This window comes from Notechis scutatus, chromosome Z (genome assembly GCF_049901735.1).
Source record: "Notechis scutatus isolate UNSWTSFEM ecotype Mainland chromosome Z, rNotScu1.2, whole genome shotgun sequence".
Taxonomy (NCBI): Eukaryota; Metazoa; Chordata; class Lepidosauria; order Squamata; family Elapidae; genus Notechis; species Notechis scutatus.
This window is the reverse complement of record NC_142025.1, coordinates 29,789,760-29,810,569: the sequence shown is the minus strand read 5'-3', so window position 1 is coordinate 29,810,569 and position 20,810 is coordinate 29,789,760. Positions and strand designations below refer to the sequence as shown.

At 32.7% G+C, this 20,810-nt stretch overlaps 1 protein-coding gene across 8 annotated transcripts in view; it reads right to left on the bottom strand.

The window, feature by feature from the left end:
• The window catches only part of TBC1D5 (TBC1 domain family member 5), a 448,530-nt gene that overhangs the window by 78,825 nt on the left and 348,895 nt on the right, over window positions 1-20,810 (bottom strand). For all 8 annotated transcript variants that reach the window (XM_087945081.1, XM_087945079.1, XM_087945078.1 and 5 more), the window contains one exon: window positions 9,460-9,566. In XM_087945081.1, coding sequence (XP_087801207.1) covers window positions 9,460-9,566 — 107 coding nt within the window. The remainder of the gene's footprint in view (window positions 1-9,459; window positions 9,567-20,810) is intronic.

The window sequence follows — 20,810 nt, the reverse complement described above, 5'->3', positions numbered from 1 at the left end:
TACATCACATTATTTTAGTTTTAGTTTACTTCAGCTACAGTCATATCACTGCTCAGAGATTCATTAAACTTCCCTTTGTGCTATGAGCATTATGATAAAAGGTGGTTGATAATTATTTTCATAACTTCTGAAATGGTAATAGTCTGTATTACTGTTGAGTTTCATATTAAGTCATAGCGATAAGGTTAGAACAATCATAGCCACATACAAAGATGAAATGATTCTGTTTCTGTTGCTATGTTGAAATTTTATTTACTATGGGGTAAAACAGATTTGCAAAATTCACAGTTAACTTAAAACAACCTTTTATTCATAGGCTTGACTGCCTTCAGGAAGAAAAGAACATCTGGTTACTTAAGGAACACAATATGTTCATTTCTATTACTTTTGTTTCCAATTGTTGTTTTTTTAATTTATTTGAACAATTCAAGTTAGAACGGTTTTTTTTATTCTAGAAAAAAACATTTATTTGACATACATTTAAAACAGACAAATCAATACACACACACACACACACACACATTTTACAGTGTATATTGAGCAATGGTTAATTTTTTTTCTTTATCTTTATCATTGACGTGATCTGCCTTGTTACAATAACTCCTTCGTTCTTTTAATGTTTTAATTTCTCTATATAGTTTAATTTCTCTATATAGTTTATAATTTTTCTCTATATAGTTCAAAATGCACGTCTTCTGTCATTTCCATAACTTATCCAAATATCAAATATTACCTTTTCTTTAACCAATCATACCAAATGTTCCATATTTCATAATAGTCACTATCTTGTTTATTTTTTAACAATTTGGTTAGGCTATCCATCTCAGCACATTCATGTATTTTTTTAATTGCCATAGCCTCTGAAGGAATGAAAGACAGTTTCCAGTTTTGTGCGTAGGTTATTCTGGCCACAGTTATGACGTGCAAAATTAAATATTGATATTTTTTCTCCATGTTTAAATCTATCATACTTAGCAGAAAGGTTTCGGGTTCAATTTTTAAATTTTGTTTTGTTATATTTAAAATCCAATTTCTAATATTTCTCCAAAACTTCTGAGCACATGGGCAAGTCCACCACATGTGAAAATATGTTTCGTGTGCGTAGTTACATTTCCAACAGTTGGGTGGTAGGTTGGGGGACATCTTAGCCAGTCTCGCGGGAGGTAGGTGCCAGCGATGAACCATTTTATATAAATTTTCTTTATACGAGACTGACATGGTTAATTTGTAATTTGTTTGCCAGATGTGTTCCCACTTATCTAATTCAATACTATGACCCACGTTTTTAGCCCAAATTATCATAGATTCTGTGACTATTTCTTCTTTTAATTTGTAATCCAAAAGATATTTATATGTTTTACTAATTGTTTTCTTTTCCACTCCTAGCCATATTTTATCTAATTCTTGTGGGATCATATTAAAGCCAAATTGTTCTCTATCTTTTTTATAATGGGATTGTATTTGTGCAAAGGGCCACCATGCTATCTCCTTTCCTTGAATTTGCATTTGGTTCCTATTTTTAAGCTCTCCAGTATCATGTAGTAAATCTTTATACCTGACAATATTTTCATAATCGAATAGATTTGGATATGTGACTGCTTCCAATGTAGATAGCCATAATGGAACCTTTGGGTAGTGGTTTTTTTAAATCTTTCCCCAGATATTGGACAACACATTTCTTACATGGTGCCTTTGGAAATATGAATGTTGTTTAGATTTTCCATCCCACATGAAGACGTGCCAGCCAAGTTGGAGATCAAAACCTTCTAATACTAATAACCTTCTATTTTCTAATTTAACCCAATCCTTAAGCCAGTTTACTATAGCAGCATCATAATATAATTCAAAATCTGGAAGGCCAAATCCTCCTTTTTTCTTGGCATCCTGTAATAATTTATATTTCACTCTGGGTTTTTTCCTCTGCCATATAAATTTAAATATACATTTGTTTAATTCTACAAAAAAGTTCTTTTCCAACTTGTTTGGCACTGTCTGAAACAGGAACAACAGCTTTGGCAAAATATTCATTTTTACTGTCAAAATACATCCCAATAGCGCTAACTGCAATTTGGCCCAATTATCTAAATCTTTAACTATTTGCGTTATTAACTTATCATAGTTATCTTTTTTAATCGACAAACATCTAGCAGTCAACCAGATCCCTAAGTATTTTACTTTATTTACCACCTTCATACCTAATTTATTTGCTAGTTCTTCCTTCTGCTCCTTTGTAGTTTTTTGTTAACACTTTTGTTTTTTCTTTGTTAATGTTTAACCTTGCCACCTTTCCATATTCTTCTATTTCTCTTAGTAGTATAGGGCTCATTTCTAAGGGTTCTTCTAATATAAATGCCATATCATCGGCGAATGCCTGGAGTTTATATTCCTCTTTTTTAATTTTTAGTCCTCTAATCTCTTGATTTTGCCTAATTTGTGCTAAGAGAGTCTCTTCTGCCAATATATACAGTAGGGGAGCTAGGGGGCAGCCTTGTCTTACTCCCTTAGTTATCTTTATGGTATCTGTATTTTCCCCATTTATTAATATTTTTGCGGTTTGCATGTTATAAATTGTCTTAATAAATCCTATAAAATTTTCACCAAATTTCATGCCTATCAGTTGTTTAATAAGGAAGTTCCAATTCAGGTTGTCAAAAGCCTTCTGGGCGTCTAAAAATATCAATGCCATTGTCTTGGTTGAGTTTACTTTATAATATTCTAATATATTCATAATGGTTCTTGTATTTGTTTTTATTTGCCTATGGGGGAGGAAGCCATTCTGATCAGTGTGGATAATTCTACTTAATACTCTCTTTAATCTTTCCGCCAATATTGTAGCCATTATTTTGTAATCTACATTTAAAAGTGATATTGGTCTATAGTTTTGAATTTTTTGTGGGTCTGATTGTTCTTTATAAATAAGGGTAATATATGCTTCCAACCATGATTTAGGCATGTTAGCATTCTCCAGGGCTTCATTGTACAAATGCACCAATATCTCCTCTATTGTTTCTTGGAATTTCTTATAGAATTCCGAAGGAATTCCATCTGGGCCAGGGGTCTTATTTGCTTTTTGTGTTCCAATTGCCTTCCTAATTTCTTCTATAGATATTTTATTATTCAAATTTTGTTTCTCTTCATCAGTAATTTCGGGCAAGTTCTTTTCATTCAAATATTGATCAATAGAGTCTTCTGGTATTTCTTCCTGTTGATACAATTTCATAAAAAACTCCTTAGCAATTTCTTTCTTTTCTTGGGTCTGCGTGCATAATTTCCCTTCCTGATCTTGGAGAGCTACGATAGTTCTCTTTTCTTGTTCTCTTTTAATTTGATGGGCTAACCACCTCCCCGGCTTATTTGCGTTTTCAAAGTAATTTTGTTTTGCTAATTTAATTTTTCAGGCCAAATCTTCCTGTACATTTAAATTTACAAGATCAATTTCTTTCTTAATGTTTGAATTGTTTGGGTCCTTTTGTTTACTTATTTCCAAATCTTTCAGTTTCTCCCTCCATATGTTTTGTTGCTGTCTTTTTTCCTTTATTCTTTTTAATACTATAAGCAATAGTTAGACCTCTCACATAGGCTTTGGCTGTAACCCAAAGATTCTGTAGAGAGGTATGTTCTCTTTTGTTTATTTCAAAAAATACGTTCAATTCTTTCTTTATCATTTCAATATATTCTTTATCTCTTAATATGGTATTGTTAAATGCCCATCTTCCAATTTTTCTCTTTCCTTTCCATTTAATTTGAATGGGATTATGGTCAGCCCATAGATTTGGCAAAATCTTGATCCTTTCAATATTCTCCATTAACCCAGGGTCCATCCATATCTGATCTATTCTGGACCAAGAGTGGTGGGGGTTCGAAAAAAAGGTATATTGTTTTTTATTTGGATTTAATTCTCTCCACACATCTTTCAAGTTAAGTTCTCTTACGATATTATTAAAAGACGAAGGGAGGGGGGGAGTTCTATAATCTTTATCTTTGTCTGGGACTGCATTATAGTCTCCTACAATGCATACATTAGCATACTCAAATTCTATTATCTTATGGTGAAGCCTATTATAAAAGTCTTTTTGGTTTGTATTCGGGGCATATATTGTGACTAATAACATCTTTTTCTGATTTACATTTATTTCTATAAAAAGCATTCTCCCTTCTTGATCTTTGTATATTTGTTTATGTTGCAACCAATCCTTTACATATACTACAATACCCCCCCCCCTTTTTTTTTTTTGTTTGCAAGTGCCAAGTACATTTTACCCAAATTTATATTCTTTAAGAGGTCTGCTTGATTGTCTGGAATATGCACTTGGATGCAAGTTATGTCAGTGTTTTGTTTTTTAAGTTTCTCAAATATCTGTTTTCTTTTTGATGATAGATTTAAACCATTGATATTGACTGAAAATAAAGTGATTTCTCTATCAGTGTCACTGACTGTGTGAGGCATTTCTCGTTTCATTTCTTGTTCTAGGCTCTCTTTTTCTTAGTCTGTTGCCTTCCCCTTCTTCTCTAAGATTTAGGGTTCAGAGTGTGAATCAGATTCTTTTTCTCCAGAGAGTTGTTCCTCTTGGCTTCTTGTATTTACGTCATCTCTACTTTCTTGTTCTTCCTCGGGTCCTAGGTATCGTTCACGAAATTCCTGTGCTTTTTCAATTGTATCAATTTTGTATTTTTTGTCCTGCCACGAAACTAAAAGCCCCTCTGGGGTGAGCCACCTAAATGGAATACCATTTCTAATAAGCTGAGTTGATAAAAATTGGTAGCCCCTTCTCTGCTCTCTGACTCTCCTGTCTGTCTCCTCGCATAGTATGTATATACTCTGTAGACCTTGTCTACATCAATTTCAATTTCCAGTTTGGGTTTCTGTAAAGCCGCCGCTATCAGATTCGTCATAATTGCACGTAAATCTTCCTTTTTGTCTTCCACAACATTTTGGAACCTAAGATGAAATGATGCCTTCTTTAATTCCATGTGTACCATCGAATCCCGGAGTTTGCAATAGAGCACTTTCCAATTTTGTTCTGAATCCTCTAATTTCTTCTCCACCATCTCCGTTCTTGCCTCTACTAAATTTAATTTCTGTTCATTTTTTATCACTTTTTCCTGCATCTTTCCAATCTTACTATTCAAATTTTGTATTTCATTTTTCACTTGTCCTATTTCAGTTCTCATCTCTGTTTTCATATTTTCATGGTTCCTCGCTATCAATTCGTGGGTTTTTACCATCATTTCCTGCATCATAGTGAGCGTTGCCTGTACTGTCTGCAGGCTTTGAGCTGAACGAGTTTTTTCTGCCAGTAGCATTGCATCTATAGATCTCTGCCCCATAGGTGAAGACATCGTTGTAGTTTCTTTCCTGATTTTACATTTGTAATTGATGTTGTCGCCATTTTAACTATCTGTAGCAGCTCTTTCCAATCTACCATCAACTATCCCTAGTAGAGCACTATTTTCCTCTCCTTTTCAGTTCAATAGTAATATTAATACATATATTATTGTATTATTAATTACTAAAATTCTATTATGGAAAATCACAATCAGCTCTTATTTCTATTTTTTCTTATTGAACTTATTCAACTATTACAATACTTAAGAGAATTCAGTATTAATCAAATACAGATATATTTACTCACAAAATCAACAGTCTTATATGCTTAACTAATTAATTTAAAGCAGCTAATTCATTGAAGTAATTAAATTCTTATCTATATATAAATATCAATTAATCTATTTCTTTAGAGTTCTTAGTTATATGCTTACCTCAGAATAAAAATACCTCAATTTCTTACTATATGATTATTATTTGAAGGTCTGAATTCTATATTTATACAACACACTTTCAACTGTCCAGTTATTCAAAAATAACCAGTATTCTTAAATCAATATTCTAACACATATATATCTATTAAGATTATGTTTTACCAATATTATTTAGTTACATCTATGATTGACTAATTGAATGATGTCCATGGATCTTCTTCTTCTTCTTTTTTTGATAAATACCTTATTACAGTTCTTAGTTCGAATTCAAAATGTCCTCTTTAAATTTGCACAGTCATTTCCACCATTTCGTTTCTCCTTTCTATTTTGGCTTCTTCTTCTTCTTGCTCCTTTATTCTTTTTCTCCACACAGTCCTAGTTCCACTTATAAATTTTAGTTATCTTATTTCTTCCTTTTTTCTTTATCACAGTTATCAAACAAATATTGCAATTATAAGGTTTCTTTCCTCAATCCTTTCCTTAAATCTTTTAAAGTGTCAATTGTTCTCTTTTCAAGTTTTCAACTCTCAGCTGTTCTTCCAATCTCTCTGTCTCACTTGGACACGTCACTGTCACTTTTTCTTTCTTCCCACAATTCTCAAACGTCAATCGCCAAAAAATATAATTATACAACCCCCTTTTCAGCTCCCAAAGTAAAAGTAAACGGTGTTGTCTCACCCTTCAGCTCCTCCGTTTTCAGCGCTCCATTAATCAGCACAAATTACTGCCGTTTCTTTAGTTAGTACTCCTTCCGATATTTCTGCCACTTCGCTGCACTGTTCGGTTTGGAGTTTCAATTTTCAATTTCCCTTTGTAGTATAAATCAGTATTCTGGAAATCTTCTTTAAGTTCACCTTTCCACTACTCAATTTGCTGTTTTCCACTCTTTGCTTCCTTCCTTCTTCTTTAAGCTGCTGGGCTGCCACGTCTTTGGTTCCGATCTGTACGAGCTCCCTCTTCTGCTGTTGGTTTTCAGAGGATTCTCTTGTAATCTCCAGGATCGTGGCACCTCCCCGAGATCGACAGGTCTTCCCCTTTTGTCTGTCTACCCCTCTGAGGTCCAACATGCTCCTGGAAACCACCAAACAGTGAAAATTGGAGCCTTTCAGAGTGGCGATCCGCTCCTCAGCTCCGCATCAATGCAGTGCCCAGCTGGAAGCCCTCCCAAGTTAGAACTGTTTTTAATCGCTTTATATTTTTGTGATTGCCATGCCTATTTTCCATTTAAAGCTTGTGATGAACCAAAATACTTTGGAGGGGAGGGGGAAAAGAAACCACTCCACTTATTCATATCTCACAAGATACAATATTTATTCAAATCATATCAATTTGTATATCTAAGTAATTTTGAGAAACATATTTTTATTTTGAAGAAGTGCAGCCTGTATGGAATGTAGTATATATATTCTGAATACATGTATTAAGTAAAAGAGAATTTTGGAGTTTATCCTCCAAAATCTAATAGGTCCCCCATGTTCTAAACTCACTGAGCTAGATTAAGAATTAGGAAACTTTGGAGAAGTCCCAATGAAATTTCTTGGATTTAAATTAAACACTACATTAGGGCACATGGGCTTCAAAGCATCTATTCCAAGTGCAATTAACTTTAATCCAACTTCTGTTTCTTATTCTAAGAAACATTGATTTTGTTCTAGTAGTTTGGTTTTGTAAGCAACAGTGCTTTGCAAATATTGTAGCTAAAATGACGGACTTTCTACTTGCAATTAGTAAGATAGTAGTCAAGACCAAATAAATTTTAATACAATCATTCAAAATGCATGCAAATATCCTCAGAATTCAGGACTGATTTGGCATCAACAGACATTAGCAAAAGCATACAATAGAGAATTAAAAACAGTCATTTGGACTTTGTCCAGTACAGAAATCCAGATTAAACAATTCCAGGTAGATAGATTGATAACTGTTTAATTTTTTGTAAAATCCAAAGAAGGGGGGAGATCTCTTTGCATAACTGTTGCCATTGTTGAAATGCACTCACTGTAAGGATATTTTCCCATATTTTTTTATTAGAATATACCTTCCTGTGTACTTTTGTGCACCTGGATATTATTCTTAATATCCCAGTTTAAATTACAGGCACCAGAGCTATGCCAGTAATGACTCTGTTTAAAAACCAAACAGCCATGTGAAAAATCTGCCTTTTATGAAGACAAAAATATCCATATTTTCTAAATACAGAAAAATAAAACATTGTTTCACATAACCATTTTTTTCTGACCATTTTTAAAAATTATTGTCTATTTACCAGAGCACCCAGTAAAAAAATCCATGATTATATTTTTCTTGCTACTGAAGAATATTCAATTTTAAAAGTACATTATTTTCTGCTTTAAATTTCATAGATTTAAGATGCATTCTTGGATGCTTTAAGTATGAATAAGAAGATAGCTTATTTAGCATTAAAACAAACACTTCACACACACAAAGGAGGTTGGAAAATTTAACATTAAAAATAAGTTCTATGTGTCATACACATCTATTGAGCCTATTTAAAGACATTCTTCAAGAAAGCATTAACTATGAATTGTGCATTAAGACTTCAGATTGCAAAGATGGCTCTCTAGAAATACGATCACAACTGCAAATTGCTTTTAAAAAGGTAAGGAGATTTGATATCCAAACTGTATTTCATTCCATATATATGGATTTTAATGTTAATTTTTATATATTGTTTTACTTATGGTTACATTAAATTGCATACTGCCAGAGCCTCTCTGCGAGGGAGATGGACAATTTACAAATATGAAATATAAATAAATGCAATTATATTTTAATAGTTATCACAAACTTTAATATGTGTTTACAATGATACATTTTTTGTGTCTTCAGTTAGGAAAAAAACTGCAATTTGTCAAACACAAATGTAACTCCCATTATTGGCATAAAACATCTGTTACAGGTAATCTTCAACTTACGGCCACAATTGAGACAAAATTTCTGTTGCTAAGTAAGATATTTGTTAAGTGAATTTTGCTCCAAGTTATGACCTTTCTTAACAACAGTTGTTAAGCGAATCAACTGCAGTTGTTAAGTGAATCTGGCTTCTCCATTGACTTTGCTTGTCTGAAGTTCACAAAAGGTGATTACATGACAGCAGGACACTGCAAGTGTCACATATATGAGTCATTTGCTAAGTGTCTGAATTTTGATCACATGACCAGGGTATGCTGCAATAGTCAGAAGTGTGAAAAATGGTCCTCAATCACTTAGGATCTGTGTCTTTGTAACTTTGAATGATAAATAAACTGTTGTAGGTTGAAAACTACCAGTATTTGTCAAACACAGAGATAAAATCTTTTAAATATTATTTGTTTGATTCACAATATGTTATACTCAGAGGAGAGTATAGTGAAATGAATAACTTCTCAGTAATTTCAGTCACATATGAATCTGAAAACAATCATTAGGTTTCCGATGAACCATGGTTTGTGTAAATGAAAAGTGAAATGGTTTATACAAGCACCAGATTTGTGCCAAGTGGCACATATAATGCAGTCTGCTCTGGTATATCCTGAATTATCACCCAAACTTTGAGAGGTAATGTCCTTTGATATATCTTTCTGAATTGGGCTGTTTTGTTCTAAGCTCAACACATCTCTCCACTTTCTTGCTCCCAATTTCACTTGTTCTATTAGTGATTTTAAAATTTGGCAATTGATAAAATTTAGCATAACTTACCTTTGGATCTCTGAGAAAAAGGGCTTTCAAGATTAATGAATGAACATCCCCGATAGGTGGATAGTGCATCAAAAGGCCCAAGCAAGTCTGATAATTACTTGATATCACTAAAAGAAAAGAAAACACTGTAATTAAATGGCTGGTAGTTGCTTGACTATAAAATACAGTCAAGAGTTATTTGGCATTTCATTATGAGGCAGAAGTGAAAAGAAAGGAAAACTCAGAAAAAAAAGAGAAGAGAGAAAAGCCAGAAGTAGGGTAAAACTGAAAGGTAAGAGAAAGGAAAAGGGTGTCTGGTGGAATGCATCCCAAAGCATAGTAGGAAGGGGCTCTTTCCCAGACAGTAATGAGACAGCTTGAACCTAGAACCTCTGGCGTGCAGGTAAAGGATGAAGGCAAACCCTGCTTCAACAGAATAGTTCTAGAGACAGATAAATAAAGTTTTGAATTATTTATAAATATTTGATCCACCAAATAAAGGAAAAACAGGTAATATATTTCATAATCTCCATGATTAAAAATACTAAGTAATCAGATGAAAGAGGGGGAGGAGAAGGAAGAAAATTGATAATGGATTATATAAATATCAGAATACTTTTATCATTTTGGGAGACTGGTGGTGAGATTTTAAAACTATACTTATTTGGAGACAAAATAAATTTAAAAGTTATGATAATTTTGCTCAAATAAATCCAGTGCCAATTTATCCTTTTCCAATTATGAATTGAAATTGAAAATTAAACAGTTTAACAGAGAACAAATAATTTTAATTAAACATATCCAATGTGTTTAAAGTATTCTAGATATGTTCCAAATATATCCAACACCATCAACAAAACTAGGTCTCGCATCACTAACCTCTTGATTTCAATTCATTCTTAACTGGGGCCAACTTAGTAATAATATCACCAAATACTACAGCATTACTTTCAATAGATTTACTTCCGAAACAATTGAGAACAAACCTGATTTGTTTCTATTCATAAAGAATACAGAACATCATCCACCTCTGTGTTAAAATTAAATTCTGTTAGATTTTTAATTCTAGGAAGCAAGCCAAGTTGCCATTTGACTGTCTTTATCTGGCATGATAGGAAAATTAAACAAAATTATAAGTAAGATTAAATATATATATTTAGGTAGCTGTTTACATACTATGTAAACTGCTTTAATTCTATAGTACAGCCTAAATCTTGATACTATATCTGTCATAGCAGCTTATGATTATTACTCTAAAAATATTTGCCCTACGAGACATTCATAGGTAGTATTATTTTATAAACATATTTTAGAATAACTTCAATTTTTTAAAATTTCAGTTATATAAATACTACTCTTTTCATTAATTAAAAATCTTAGAGAAAAATATTTTTGGAGAACATGGAAAAATCACTGCAACTAAATGAAAATCATACAAATATATTGGCTTTTTAACAGAATTGGGCATTTAGGAGAACGATTCTGTCCCTCTCTTCTTCCATGTGAGTCATCATTTGGTGCCTTTCCATCATTATTTGAAGAAGTTTATGAGGAAAAGTTGCAGGACAGGGCAAAATGAATAATTATAATTGATAGTGGGAGGCACTTTATCATCTTCATTTCTGCTGCTGAACTGACAGCTTGTAATTTTATACATCTGCTTTCATTTATAAAGCTTTTGCTTATCCTACTCATTCTTTATCTGTTCACTTTCTTTTTTCTTTTGTTTTTCTTGTTCATGTACAGATACCTGCTTTTTTTTTTCTTTCTACTTGAAGTTACTATAATGAATAGAATATAAAGGGCTCAGTCAAGATATCTTTCTGCTGAATATAATAAACGGACTGTGCATTATATAGAACCAATCAAATGAAATGTAGCACACTATAAAGGCAGTTATGATAAGAAATCCTTCAACATTGTTTTATAAACAATGTTGAAAGTAGTTAGCATATCCTTAATGGGTTTTCTGAAGTGGTGTTTGATTTATTTTCTTCAAACACTCTTTTTTAACATCGTAACTGAAACCAGATTTTATATTTTCTCTGTTGATTGTTTCTTGGAAAAAAAAGAGTGTATATATGATATTAAAGATGATTTTGGTAAATAGAATGGATTCAATAATGATCAGAATATTGACAGTAAATTAGTTACAGGTACTATAAAAGAGCAATCAAGAAACTGTTGTACATAAATAATTATGAACAATGGTGAGGGACTAAACAACTATTTTTATTCAAATGTGGCTATTGGATAAATATTAGAGTTAATTAATATCTGTATCACTTAAAATGCAACCTCAAGGTCCATTAAGGTTTAATGCAGAAATAAATCTCATAAAGAAAAATGAATAAAACCCACTGTGTTCATTTACGTTTTAGTCATTTAGTAAATGTGCTTAGATTTGCAGTCTTAGTACTGGAATTCATTCAACATGAACATAAATGAATATAATTACCTAATAACTATAATAGTAAAATTCAAATACATTAAAAAAATGACAAAATTTTATAGTACAATCCTATATATGCTAAAGAATTGGGGATGATGTAGACAAATATATTTAGTCAGAAGTAATTTCATCTATATTTAATGGGATTTATCCTCAAATCAGCATGTTTAAATAAATTCTTGTATCTCACATTAAAATTCCATCACAAAGAAAGCAAAATATAGCTTATGGAAAAGACACATGAAAACATACAAAATAGTCAACTTTATTATTTATTGTACCTTAAATTCTCAGTATGATAAAAAAAATCAAGATGCTTATGAAATTTCTACTGAATTTATAAATAGATTTTTAATTATAACATAAGATTCGTTATTAAATTTGTTTTCAGACAATTGCAGAAATGTTCTAGTACAAACCAAATTTTAAAAAGATAGTAATTATTAGTGGCTTTTAAAGGCTTATAATGCTACACAGTAGCCAACATCCATTTCTCATTATTTTCCACAGGGAAAATTATATAAGTATCTTTATGTGGTACTACTTTTTAAATCCTAAAGCCTAATAACAAGGATTAATACCTCTGATCCCATTTCTTAATAATTCTTTGTCTGAATAGTGGTTACTTAGTTTCTGTTGCAACAATATGTTGATTGCCATCCTGGGGCAGAGGGATGAAAATTTATATAAATTGTTTTGTCATAAGTGTAATGCAATGCCAGTGGTGAAAATGAACAGTTGCTTTTCTGTGAACTGAAATAGGTAGAGTTATTTGTAACTTCTTGCATGTTCTTACTCATCTGGAATCTACTGAGCTTTTCCCCTCAGCAGACATTTTTAAAATACATGCTTTAAACCAGGTCTTCCTGCTCAGATCTTTGACAACAGCAGTAATGCCATCATTTAACATAGTACTTCTTTCCACCATGTTTGAATCAGCAATATGGGATATATACAGTAAATGTGCATCGTATTCCACAGAGCTGTTGATTAGATTGGTGTTGGTGACATAGGTAAAGGCCAACTGCAAAAAAATCTTAGCAAGAGAGTATGAAAATGCCTACAGCTTTTTCCAAAGCTAGTAATCTTTAAAAAATTCAAACAACAATTGATATAATACAGGGATATTTTGAAAAGCAATGCACACAGTTGCAATAAAAAAGCAGCCTTTTGTTTATTTTAGATACTAAATGCATTTGGTTGGTTGGTTTGATCAAATAACATTGTGGTTTTTTGGTGTGTGTGTGTGTGTGTGTGTGTGTGTGTGTGTGTGTGTGTGTGTGTGTGATAAAATGTTTATTTTCTATAGTGTTTCAAAAATGAAAAAAACCCTGCAAATACAAAATCAAATTTTCATAAAAGAATGAACCACAAGATACAGTCTCTACTGTGAAGTAAGCAAAGAAGAAACTGTTTTTTCATCAGTGCCTGAAAACAAAACAAATAGGAGTCTGCCAGATGTTAAGCATTCCTCAGCATCAAAAAATACTAATATATTAAACATGCAAAAAGGGTTTCCACAGAGTAGCTAATGGCAGACAGAAATTTTGCTCCTTAGAGAATACTAACCTGTAGTATGTCTTCTTTGTTTTTCCTTCCAAATGCAAGGTGAAAATATGCACAACTTTATATATAAGACTTCATATATATTTATATTTGCATTATGATGAGTGGTTGTACAGTCATCAAATTAGACTAGATTTGGTATTTTTGTCCAGCTACAGAATCCTTCCAAAGGACCTATATAGTTTTTATTATGAATGAGTTATCTAGTTTGATTTACAGTCTAAGGCAGGTGGAAACTTAACAATTGAAATCCTAATCAAGGATTTAAGAATTTTTAATTTTTAATTTATTTTATTATATTACCTGACTCTTAAGATGATTCATGGAACAAAAAGGCTTCATGCACCCTAGTCTGAAGCCTGGGATAACAACTAATAGCCCAGTTTTTGAAGCAGAAGGAAGAGGCATGATAAACATTGCTAGATGCTATATATTATGCAAGATTGAAATAAAAATTAATAGATGAATTAAGAGAGTAATTCCATTTATTTTTGAAAGATACAGAGAAACTCCCCAAAACATTTTTTACAATAATTATTGTTTTAGAATAATTATTTGCACCGATTTGAACAAGGAACATTTCCAATCTGAGTCAATTGTCATCTTTTCAAAATGCTCACAATATTATCACCAAAATTAGTGATTGCAATCAATAATAAATTAAGGTCAACATTCAATTTCAAATTGATTTCTGACATACTAACAATATCTGATGTTTGAAGGAGAAAATGATTTATTTTTGGAATGAGATTTGATGAACAGATCTCTGGGTATAACTTTACTTTACTTTATTGTCATTGCACCTTGTGCAACGAAATCAAACACCATCTTCAGTGCACATCATGACCATGACCATGAAAATAAACACAAACACACATCCTTCACCCAACACCACATCAACACTGCACATACAGCAGAATTCAAAAGAGCTACTGCCCTGGGATAGAAGCTGTTTTTCAGCCTATTTGTCCTTGTTTTTATTATTCTGTACCATCTGCCAGATGGTAATAGTTCAAAAAAAGGGTATCCAGGATAAGATGGATCTTTGAGGATGTTTTGAACTTTCTTAAGGCAGCGGGAGCTATAAAGCTCTTCCAAAGAGGGGAGAGGGCAACCAATGATCTTCTGGGCAATGACATTAACCCTCTGGAGTGCTTTCCTATCTGCCACTGTGTAATTGACAAACCATACAGAGATGCAGTATGTTAAAATGCTCTCTATGGTACAGCGATAGGAGGTCACTAGCAGTTTTTCATTCAGTTGTTGTTTTCTGAGAAGTCTCAGGTAGTATAATCTCTGCTGGGCCCTTTTGACCAGGGCTGCAATGTGGGCACCCCAGGTCAGGTCCTCTTTTAGGGTAATACCCAGAAAATTAAAACTGGCCACTTGCTCACTTGGTCTCCATTGATAAGCAAGGGCTGGATGTCTGATCTGTTCCTTCTATAATCCACTATAATCCACTCCTTGGTCTTATTGGTGTTGAGGATGAAGTTATTGTCTCCACACCACGAAAGCAACCGGTCCACCTCATCTCGGTAGGCAGACTCATCGCCCCTGGAGATAAATCCCACCACTGTTGTATCATCTGCAAATTTAGCAATATTACTAGCGTGAGTAGGAATGCAGTCATGCACATAAAGAGTATAGAGTAAGGGACTCAAAAGGAAATCCTGTAGTGTACCAGTGTTAAGAATAAGAGCTGAAGAGGTATGATTACCTAATCTGACCCTCTGTGAGTGGCCAGACAGGAAATCCATAATCCAAAGGCAAATTCAATTAGAAAGCCCAAGATCCAGAAGTTTAGACACTAGTCTATATGGAAGAATTGTGTTAAATGCAGTTAACAGGTCTTAAGTAAATAAAGCTAAGATAAATCTAGCAGTTGGAATGCATTATATTTATTTAGGCTTCAAAAAGTAAAAGTAGGCTTCAGAAATTCAAGTGTTCCATGGTAGGTAACTGTTGTCTTCTCATATTTTTTTGGTAAAACAAAAGCACTTTCTATGCACAATAAATCACAAGTGATATTATGCGTATTTTTAGGAATAACATGGACAGAAGTTTTTTATCAATATACTGAGCATTATGGTCACTCAATATGAATGATATAATATTGGTTAATGTATGCTAGTTCTTACATTACCTACATATTTGTTCAAAATATTGAATTTTCGGAAATATGTTTCATAGGCCATGTAAATAAATAAGCAGAGAAGATAATGTTTGGCATGGACATATAAACACCTAGTTGTAGATTCAATTAGTCACATTTGGGTGGTCCCATGGTTTATTTCTATGATTAAACCCTAAATGGAAACTTGTTTTTTGATGTATGCAAGCTATAAGCATAATCTGCTTTGGTAAAACTTTATTTACTTTTTATCTAGTCTATTTGTATTCCTGAAAATATGTAGAGGTATTTCATAAAAACATCATTTGCAATGCACGCTCCAATTTTAACATTAAAAATATTCATACTAAGAAAGGAATTGAAATACATATTATAATACTCAACAAACAGGAATTTCACTTGTGCTTGTTTACAAATTAGCCTACATGTCAGCCACAATTTTCTATGCTTTTTCAATCCTAATCTCCTATGTCAGAAGATCTGGAGAATACTATTACAGAATATACCATAATATGTGACACTTAACTGCATAGTGTTTTCTTCTGTCAATTTAGATATTATAATCCCAAATCTATGAGATATTGTTAAATTCTACTTTTCAGCAGTCCCAGCCAGCATGGAAAATTATAAAGAATTTTGATTTAGAAAAATGTTGAGGTTGCAAATTCTCTAATCCTGAATTAGAAGGAATGAGAGGCTCATAACAGAGATGCCTTTCCTGTTGTGGTACCTGCCATTTGGAATAATGTCTTCTCTGAAATGGTTGACCCCTACTCTGTTAGTCTTCAGGAAGATTCTAAAAACTTGATTTTACCTTTACCTTGAAGGTCTGTCCTTACTTGTTTGATCTAGTGATTAAAGCACCAGGCTAAAAAAGTGTGAAACTATGAGTTCTAGTCCTACCTTTATCATGAAGGGCAGCTGGGTGATCTACACTCTCTCAGCCCAGTTCACCTCACGGGGTTGTTGTAGGAAAAATAGGAGGTGAAGGTGAGTTTGTTATGGTTGCCACCTTGAATTATTTGTAAGGTATTATACAAACAAACAAACAAACTTTGGGCCAGGATGTCAAGTGAAACTAGTTTTTGAGAAATAGAGTATAAGTTTGGTGTGGTACAAGAGTATATTATTGTTACGTTTATTTTGGCCTTATTCTTGTTGATGTTGCTGATTTTAAATATGTGTGTTTCCTTTGTTTATATTAATATATACTACCTGTACATGTATACCTGGCAAGTAGTTATTTTATTATGCGCAAGGTAAAAGGCAAGTCTTCAACATTCATCTGAGTAAATCTGAAGATGGCTGACCTTTTGTGACAAGTTAGCTATGTTTAAAATGCCTTATGTGAATCTTTTAGGATGAATAAATCTATAGAGCAAATCTATAGAAAGATAAACCTGGGTGGTTAATTTGTTAGTTGATCAAACATGGACAAGATTGCACTATGACGTTCAAAATAATAATATAAAAAGATGGTAGTTACAATTATGCATTTAAAATTTTTAGGAAAAAGCAGACATTATATTTTATAATGTTGTGCAGTCTTAGATATTATTTGAATTATGCAAAAATAATTCAGAACTTAGACTTTCAAAGCACGTATCGTAACTAGTTTGATACATACTTAACTTAGAATTAAGCATTTCAATGTTTTTGCACACATACATATACACACACCCATACTCCTTTTTGTCTTAAGAACCTTGACACAGATAAATCCACACATTAGACATTTATAAAAAATGAAAATAGGACCAAAACTTAGCCTAAAATTTCTATTGTTAACTGAGACATTTGTTAAATGAGTTTTGTGACCTTTCTTGCCACAGTGTTAAGTGAATCACAGTTGATAAGATAGTAACATGATTGTTAAGTCAATCTGGCTTCCCCATTGTCTTTGCTTGTCATAAGGTCACAAAAAGGGATCACATTATCCTGGGAATCTGCAACCATCATAAATATGAGTCAGTTGCCAAACATTTGAATTTTGATCACATGATCATGGGGATGCTACAAAGGTTATAACTGTGAAAAATGATCATGTCACTTTTTCTGTACCATTGTAACTTTGAAAGGTCACTAAATGAACTGTTGTAAGTCGTGGACTACCTGTATTCACTTTGTACATTATTCTTGAAACTGGTGATTTCTGATCTACTTTAAAAATAAGAATGTAAAAATGTCTATGGAGATTCTCAGTCATCCAGGTCATGATGCTTGTCTCAAAGGTGCTTTTTCAAAAGGCAACCGGACTTTCTTGGGGTTTTTTTTTTAAATTTTTAAACTTTTTCACTTGTCTTCCAAAAAGCTTCTTCAGTTTGCTTGGATGACAAGCATTTTTTTAAAAAAATACCTTCCCCCCTAAGAAAGTCCAGTTCTGAAAAAAGCATCTTTGGGATAAATATAACTTGAATGATTGAAAATCTCCACAGACTGTTAAGGATTAGCAATTTCTTAAATTACCTGAATTACAACATTCAAAGATTGATAAATAAAAGTCAAATGAAATTGACTGGATTCTGCCATGGGATCATGTATTCAGACAGGATATTAAATATATAAACAATAATGCAGAGGATCAAAGCACAATTTATATGAATAACAAACTGACTTTATTTGAATCTAAGTAGTATTCAGATATAATTATACAAAAGAAAAAAAAAAGATGGATTAATTTCCAGATAAAATGAGCTAGATAAAATGACCCTTTTTATATTCTTGTCCCAAAGATGCTTTTTAAAAAGGCAACTGGACTTTTTTTTTTATTTTTCCTTGAAGATATTTGCTTCTCATCCCAGCAGAACTGAAAAAGCTTCTTGGATGAGAAGTGAAATGTTTTCAAAGAAAAAAAAACCCAAGAAAGTCCAGTAGTGTTTTGGAAAAGGCACTTATGAGACTAATCCTTATGGCAAGTAAACTATAAGCACATAGGAAAAATATGTCTAAGAAACTACAGAAGTAATACCCCTACTATCCCATTTAACCTCACCCCACCTCAAAAAATGGGAAATCAGCATATTTATTAGCTGTGAAATACCAAACATCGGTTAGAAAATGATTAAGGAAATCTAATATAAGAATGAAATTTAACAATCATATTGAATATAAAATTGGCTTATCTTCTTCAACTCAAGATAGCATATACCAGTGGTGGCTAACCTTTTTGGGCTCCCGTGCTGAAAATTGTACACACGCTCACATGCCAGCACCCAGAAGACAATGCGCAGGGCTCCCCCATGCCTCCTGCGCATGCGATCATGTCTCCCTTGTACCCCGTTCCCCACGCATGCGTGCCAGATACCTGACAATCAGCTGTTGGGCTGGTGTGCACATGCATGTGCAGTGGGGCTCTTCCGGGAGACCTCTTGCGTGCTGGCAGAAGTGGCTCTGTGTGCCACTTCTGGCATGCATGCCACAGGTTCGCCATCACGGGCGTATACAATATTTCTACCTCACATTTTGCCTATTGCTATAATGCTCTGAGGTAGTATGTGTCTGGCCTGAAGCTATCTAGCTGGATTTCATAACAAAAGGAGAACTAGAACTCGCAGCCCCTCATTTTCTAGTCTAGCACCTTAACCTTTACACAACCTGGTGCTTATATTTAATGTAGTTTGGTCTTGGCAACTTTAAATCTTTTACTGTACTTGAGATTTGAAATCTTTCAGGTTTCATAATGTGGCAGCCATGTGGTAGTTTTACTTGCTTATAGTAAAAAAAAAAAGAGTGAATTTCTTATGTTAAGGATATGTTTATTGAAACATACTGAGAGAAGTTTTAGAAAAATTAGCAGTTTGTACTTTTAATAGGTTTTAGAAAACTATGAAACATTCATTTCCAACTTGTATGCCGTTTGCATCAAATGTTATTACATTCTCAAATCTCCATTTTATTTAACCTTTACTGCTACTTCAAACGTAATAGAAGTTAGTTCTATGAAGTAGAAATAAGTTAAGTAGATTCCTAAACTGGCTGGTGCAATTACTAATATTAAATTAGAAGTACTGTATTTCTAAATACTTCTATTACTTCTGTTAAATAATGCTCTATTTTATAATCTCCTGGCTTTCAACTTATTTCTAGTCTATTCCTATAAAGCCCTCAAAGTCTGTCATAAACTACAACCATGTCATAGAAGAATTTCTGAAGTGTTTAGCATTGTAAGAGACGGGGATAAGAAATACTTGTTTTGCAAGCTTCCCATTATTTAGATCAGAGGTTTGAACTCAATATCCTCTGCTTCACTGATGTTGCGCAGAAAAGCCTAGAATTGAGCTGTTTTTTAAAATAAAAGAAATACATTTTATAGTATACAAAAGTATAGTATGAGCATTAATTCAACATGATCTAGAAAACAAACTAATCAAAGAGAAAATCTACCCGGGACTGGGGATATGTAGGGCAGCTGAACTAATTTTTAGATAAAATCAAAATATGTCTTTGGAGCCAACCTCATATTTTCTGAGTATTGAGAATGGAACAATGTGATGTAATAGAATATTTTTAAAAACATAATGTAAATGTTTTCAAGGTTTGGCTCTAAAAGGGTGTAAAGGTTTTTGGAGGCTCTTTCGGGTCAACAGGTTTTTATATTTATAACGGTAATAGATTCCTAAACTGGATGGTCCGATTAATATTATTTATTTATTTTATGTATCTTGTACTTTTAAGCATTTCATTAAACAACTGAGATAATTCTGAGTTAGATTACAAGTGTCTTTTATTTACTTCTAAGCTGCCCAAGATTCCTATGCTCTATTTGCTTAAGAAAGATTTTTTAAACTCCAAATTTCATGTAACAGATTGTGCATCTAATTAAAAAACAGAATTTCCTCCATAAATTCCCAAATTATGATAAACATTCTGAATTAATTGTAGTGCATAAATGATATATTAAATAGATAACAGAAAAAAGCACAGAAAGGAATTGCAAAATGTCAATAATGAAATACTGATTTTTACTCAGTTTGTAGTATCTGACAGAAGGTGGCGATCTATACTTACTTTGAACACTATATAATGCAATTCTACTTAGAATTCTGTATATGAAAAGAAGCATATAGAAGGAATATGAGCGTTAACAGGATTTTTACTATCTTTACTTTCTTTACTTTACTTTCTTACGCTAACAATCAGATACTATCTATTCCAGTTTAAATATATATATTTCAAGTAGAAAAATAATGCACATTGTACAAGAACAAGTGATATGTACTACTT